Genomic DNA, 6,308 nt, shown 5'->3' on the forward strand with positions numbered 1-6,308 from the left:
TCTCTCCTCCCATCCACATCTCTCTCCTTTCTCCAAACTGCTAAATGTTTTTTTGAGTTGTATAGAAGTTTATTTGCTGTTAGAAACAGTGTTGATGCTCTGAATCAAAGAGCTGTACCGTGGCCTCTGGTTCAGCCCTTTGTTTCTTTGCTCATGTTACTGTAAAATGTCTGGAGATCATGTTTTTGGAATTCCTTTGTAGACGTGAAGGGCCATGAGAGTATGGAAGTATGATGATGATGCTTTTGAGGAAAAAGCATTTTTTAAGGTATTTCAGCCTAGGTTTCCTCTTCACTTTCTTGTTTAAACATCATGTGTGCTTAGGCATTTTTTGTGTGACGCTTAGTACCAGATTGTGCCATTCAGTGAGAGAATTTGTTGTAATCAGAGAGGCAGACTACCATTAGCATAAATATATGATAATGATCCAGCCCAGGATACCCATGAGAATAAAATGGTACACTTCCTACTATTTTGCCAGAATGGCCTAAGCCTGGACTGTCCTAGAAAACTAGGTATCTGGATGCTCTCCTGAAGGCCCTGTCTTCTTAGTACCTGGGGGAAAGCTTGAGTTCTTCAAGAGTTTCTTAAAATAGGATTGTTAACTGTCTGCCTCCATTTTCCTTTTTTCTCTTTTACTTTGTTTCTTTGTTGCTGGTTATGATTTGCTCTCATTTCATGTGTATTACTAGAACAGAGTTCCTGCTAGGTCATACATAGGGTTGTGTTTTCCACCACTTGGGTTTTCTTGGGGACCTTTTAAAAAGTACAGGGGCTTCAGCCATCCTTGGAGATTCAGTTGTAATTAGTTTGGGGATGGAGTTCACTTATCACTTATTTTTAAAGCAAAAGAAATTTCTTTTGTTTTGAAACTGGGTTAGGAAGACTATGTGTAATACAATGAAGTTGAGGAGAAAGAAGCTTTAAGAACATGATTACTTAGGAATTTTGTGTGTAGCATATCTTCAGTAATATTACAGAGTAACTCTAACATTTTGAAGAAGATATATAGTTGTTTAGATTTTTTCCTTGGACCTTTTCTTCATTTAGTCCTTACCTCCTCGGGTAATTACAGCCATAATTAAACATGAGTCAAAAGAATTTCTGATTATGACTTTTAAACTTGTTTACATGTCTAGATCTCAGCAGGGGCCAGCATACTGTTTTTTACAAATGAATTTTTTGTGGCACACAGCTACACCATTCACTTAAGTATCATCTATGGCTGCTCTCATACCACAAAGGCAGAGCTGAGTAGTTCATTCAGAGACCATGTGGCCTCAAGTCTAATGTATTTATTGTCTGGTCCTTGAAGAAGTTGTTTGCTGATTCTGGTCTAGATAAGATAAACTTGGGACATTTAAAAAATTATAATTGATAAAATAGACATGTGAGTTGGCATGTATCTAAAAATTCACTTTAAATTCTTTTCACCCCTTCTTTACATATAGATGATTCACCTCCAGCAGAAAGGGAACCAGGAGAAGTTGTGGACAGCCTGGTAGGCAAACAAGTGGAATATGCCAAAGAAGATGGCTCTAAAAGGACTGGCATGGTCATTCACCAAGTAGAAGCCAAACCATCTGTCTATTTCATCAAGTTTGATGATGATTTCCATATTTATGTCTACGATTTGGTGAAAACATCCTAGATGTCATCATGAACTTTGCCAAATTCATGGAACTATTAAATGTATAATTTGTAGACATAAAGACTTGATTGCTTTCCAGTTTAATGAAAGCTTAAATGTCCTGCGAACCCACAATCTCTGCCAGCAGAACTGGTTTTGTTCTGAATATTACAGATTTATGTGAACACAAAGCATTTTGTGTAAGGAACTCCTTCCTCTTAAAAAAGAAGTCTGCCTGTTTGGAGGGGAGTTACAGGCAAATTTGGTAAAAGTTAAGCTAGTATCATAGTCGATTAAAACTGTAATAGATCTTATTCATTTTCCCCTTCACTCTTAATATTTTCTTATCCTATTCTGCTGCCACAATGCAAGCATAGTTTGGTATTTTTGTTACTGCCTTTTTTGAGATATATATGTATCTGTATCTACCTATCTATCTCTGTGTATACATATATAATATGCACACAGATCTCTGTGCGCACATGTGTGCATATGTGCACACACTTTATTGGCAGTCCTTTCTTTGTGGATTGGGATGTGGGTTAAATACTTTTCTCCAATTTAGCAGTAGTGCTTGACCAGTCATGTTTAATAAATTACTGCCTTTTACTGAAAACTAAAACTGGGCACAAGAAACATGTAGGGATGTTCAGCTTGTTTGAAAATCAGAAATTCAGAGTACCTTCTAAGTTTGGAGGTTTTAAACCATAAGTCCAAATGTGAATTACTTCTTGATAGTTAGTGACCCGCATTAGAATTTTATAAGACAGAAATCTGAATGAAAGCCTGCCATTAAATCTAAGCTTTGTAAATTTTTTTTGTTTACATTTTTAATTAAATATTTTTTTTTAAAGCAAAGCCCAGGTGCTTGGTCCACACAGTGTAATGCCAGTGTATTTTGGGCGCACATTGGGTCCATTATTTGTACAAATTAGTAATCTGGATTTTTGGTACACAGATTTAAAACCAACAGTACATCAGTCATTTGTGTGTATGTGGTAAGTTCCTGGAAGAACATAGTACTTTTTTATTAATGTAAGTTGGAAAATGACAACATTGCCCTCTAACAAGTTCTCTGGGAAACTTGTGTTTTAATTACTATTATTACTAATATATGATTACGGTCCAAAGGCTTTTTTTCCACTGGCTTTCCCCCACAAAGAATGTCTAGACAAATACTAGCTAAAATCCCCAGACACCTTTTTGGTGTTGTATGTTCTTGCTCGCTGCTGGGGACTCTCTCATACCAGGGTCGGTCGGCCATGCTCATTTGTAGGTGTGACTGATAGCAGCCCTTAGCCACAGACTCTTTCCATGGCTTATTCCTTCAAGGTTGTTTTAACCAAAAAAAGTAGTTGGTTTAGCAGCAAGACACCCACCTGTCACTTTGTTTTAGATAAGCCCTCATGGTTTGAAAGCTAAGAGGCCTTATGTGAAACCAGTCTTTTGGGGAGATACGGAAATCTTAACTGAGATATGGGCAGAAGACTAACCGCTCACACTATCAGTCAAACATTAGAGGTCCATGCAACCTCCTTCGTGGCCGTCCTTGATGTTAGGGATTTTGTAGTTCCAAGGTTTCATGTGTGATTCGCATGATGCCCACTTCATCTTCAGGAAGGATGTATCTAGTTCTGTTGGATGGTCACCTCATGCATCATGTATACACCCCACATTTTCCGCAGCATGTCCAGTGCCTCAGCAGCCAGGGGTGAGCTTCTCCTTGCAGTGAGTACCCAGGTCTTAGATGCCCCTCCCTTGTTTGAACCAGTGTCATGCTGCATATATGTCAGCTGCTTTCCTGATGGTTCTTGTAGGAGTGCCTGCATTTGAATCTCAAGGCTAAGCCCAACCCCCCCAAGCCCAGGTGAACATGGGTAGACCAGTGTGCCCAGCACATGTACTACACAAACTCAGCACAGTGACTTTGGGCTGGAAAGCAAAGTTCTTTGGAAGTATTCTGCAGGTTGGGTCAGTTGAAACATTTCTAGCATTACTTAATGGCTTGTATTGTGGTTTTTCTGCAAGTACCTTTAGCAACTTCAGTACCATATGATCTGCCACTCTCTAGATGAATGTGACAAGTGATTATTGTTATTATTTTAATTATTTCTGGGGTTTTGGGGGGATTGCCTTTAGGGCTGAAGGAGGGGGAAGGGGTTTTGTTTGTTTTTCCATTTTTTTCTTTTTTTCTTTTTTGGTGGCTTAAACCACACTTAGTGATGCTGTGACTAATCTCCCTAGCCGAGTATTTCAGACTTCGTTTTAGGCTCATATGTTTCAGATCTGCATGCATTGCTTGCATTTTCCTGGTATTTGGATGTTGGTTCCTTTTCCTAGGAATCCAACATTAATTTCCAAAATCATCATGGGACTTGTGACAATACGAGACATGAATCTCTGTATAAAATGTATTGGCCTTCCTCATTGACCTGCTATAGTATTACTGTGTCCTGTGTGCGTGTGTGTGATGTCTGGCTGCCACAGAAAGCTTCAAAGGAAAACTTTAAAAGCAGACCATCCTTTTTTGCATGCCCTATTCTAAGTAGAATGTTCAATGTAACTAACGAAAAATGCATGTTAAAGATATTTAGGTTTTTTGTTTTCTATCTTTGTTTTTACTTGTTTTCAGTTCTCTGTATATTTGCTTACTGTGCTGTCTTAGTGGTTGTAGGATAAAATGCACTGGTGAAGCAAACGTAGTGCCAACAGAAGGTGACTTTTCCACTTGTATGTGTCAAGCAGCATTTGAAGGGACTGTGCGTCTTAAAACACAGTTACCGGTAGACCAGATTTCATTTCTATTATTGTTTTATGTGCCAAACCCCGAAGTGCATTGGGCTTGAATCTCTGAACGTTGTGGACCCATTAGAAAACTATTCTGATTGTCACAAATTGTAGTGCCTGAAAACATTCTTAAGCTGATTGTCTTAAAAAAAAAAATGAAACTTCTCCAAAGACAAAACAGGACAAATAATTATGGTCAAAATGTCTGTGGTTCCTTGGAAATGCTGCGCTTTTTGTATTTTCCATCATTGTAGTGCAGTTTGAACGAATGTGTATAGTTCAGAGGTCTTCGTGTTCGCATCTTAAAATTAGGTAATGACCTCATCTTTCAAGCTTGAATTCATTTTTAATTTTAATTTTATTTTATACAATGTGTAGACAGTTCCCTGTTCTCTGCATTTAGAAGTATAAACAATATAAATCTGTTAATTCTGTAAGTAATTTTTATAATTATGATGTAACTCTATCTTATCCTTAAAACATTTAAAATAAACCCTTTATGTGCAACTTTTGACTGTAAATTTTGTGCTCATGAGAAAAATGTGATGTCTTAAACCTTCTGAAAAAAGTTTTTAAAGATTTACTTTAAGACTTTAAGTAACCCTGTTTACCCCCTTTCACCACATGTAAATGTCAGATCTACATAGAAACAAATAGAATTTTTATTTGAATAATAATATTTAATAATACCTGAAAGGAGAGGGGGCATTAATCAATATCCCAGATATATTATATAGTTCCAAATATTAAAGTTTGTGATTTACCATTAATGAGAAGTTTTATCGTGAAAATTTTAACTTGTTTTAAATAGAATTAAATGTGTTTTATACTTCCACATCTATTATTGCTTTGTATTCTGCCTCTAATGCTTTATTAATACTTAAATACCAGTCCATAAGATTTTGTAGTAAAAAAATCATATAGGTACTTATGTGACCTATATGTACGTGTTTTATGTACGTGAGTAATTTTAAACAGGTAAAAGGTAGAGTTTATGATGTGCCTTAATTAGATTGGTTTTTTATGTCTCCTTGTTGAGTTTGGCTCAAGAACTCTGTAGTTAAGGTTAGGCCAGGCTGCCTTCCCCTCTTTCCAGAGTGGCTGAGCAAGGTTTGTCACACAGCAGCTGCAGTGGCCAAGGGGAGGCATGGTGGCCTCTCAAGCTCTTGGTGGAGGAGCTGCAGACAGGTGTGGGAAGAAGATGAGCCAGGAAGGACAGTTGGTCACCCTTGGCCATATCTTAGTCATCATCTTGTGGCATTGAAGGTACAGCTCAGGAAATATTTTCTCCCCTAAATAACAAAGCAGGTTTAATCTGAATGTTGGTGGTTGCTGACTGCTGTTTGTAAACTGATGAGCCGGGTTTGTTGAAAGCAGTCATAATTCTCAGAACTACAGGGATAGGACTGCCTTCTCTTCATTTCTTCTCATTACAGTCACAGCTCTGTGTTAATAAAAGCACTTGACACTAAAAAAGTAAATAGTTTATGAGTACCTTGCCAAGTGCTTTTCATCCATTATTACATTTAATTCTTAGTTCGTGAAAGTTGTGCCTTCCTCTATATTGTACAGGTGTGAGGAAGGGTGTGGGGGTTTAGTATGTTGTCTAGGATTACAGAGGTCATCAAGATTCAGACCCCCAATGCTACTGTGTTAATGCCTCAGAATTAAATTACCTCAGTGGGATGATTTGAGTAACCTATATTCTTCTTCTTTTTAATATTTTATTTATTTATCTTTAGAGAGGAAGGGAAGGAGAGAAATATCAATGTATGGTTGCCTCTTATGAGTCCCCTGCTGGGAACTGGCCTGCAACCCAGGCATGTGCCCTGACTGGGAATTGAACCTCGATCGTGTGGTTCGCAGGCCCATGCTCAATCCACTGAGCTAC

At 37.8% G+C, this 6,308-nt stretch overlaps 1 protein-coding gene across 3 annotated transcripts in view; it reads left to right on the forward strand.

The window, feature by feature from the left end:
* Positions 1-4,581, forward strand: part of SPIN1 (spindlin 1) — a 78,159-nt gene extending 73,578 nt beyond the window's left edge. For all 3 annotated transcript variants that reach the window (XM_037056237.1, XM_037056239.1, XM_037056238.1), the window contains one exon: positions 1,452-4,581. In XM_037056237.1, the coding sequence (XP_036912132.1) occupies positions 1,452-1,651 (200 nt within the window). In that variant the 3' untranslated portion in view covers positions 1,652-4,581. The remainder of the gene's footprint in view (positions 1-1,451) is intronic.
* Positions 4,582-6,308: the final 1,727 nt, after the last annotated feature.

This window comes from Sturnira hondurensis, unplaced genomic scaffold (assembly GCF_014824575.4).
Source record: "Sturnira hondurensis isolate 20B ecotype Veracruz unplaced genomic scaffold, ASM1482457v3 Scaffold0008860, whole genome shotgun sequence".
Lineage (NCBI taxonomy): Eukaryota > Metazoa > Chordata > Mammalia > Chiroptera > Phyllostomidae > Sturnira > Sturnira hondurensis.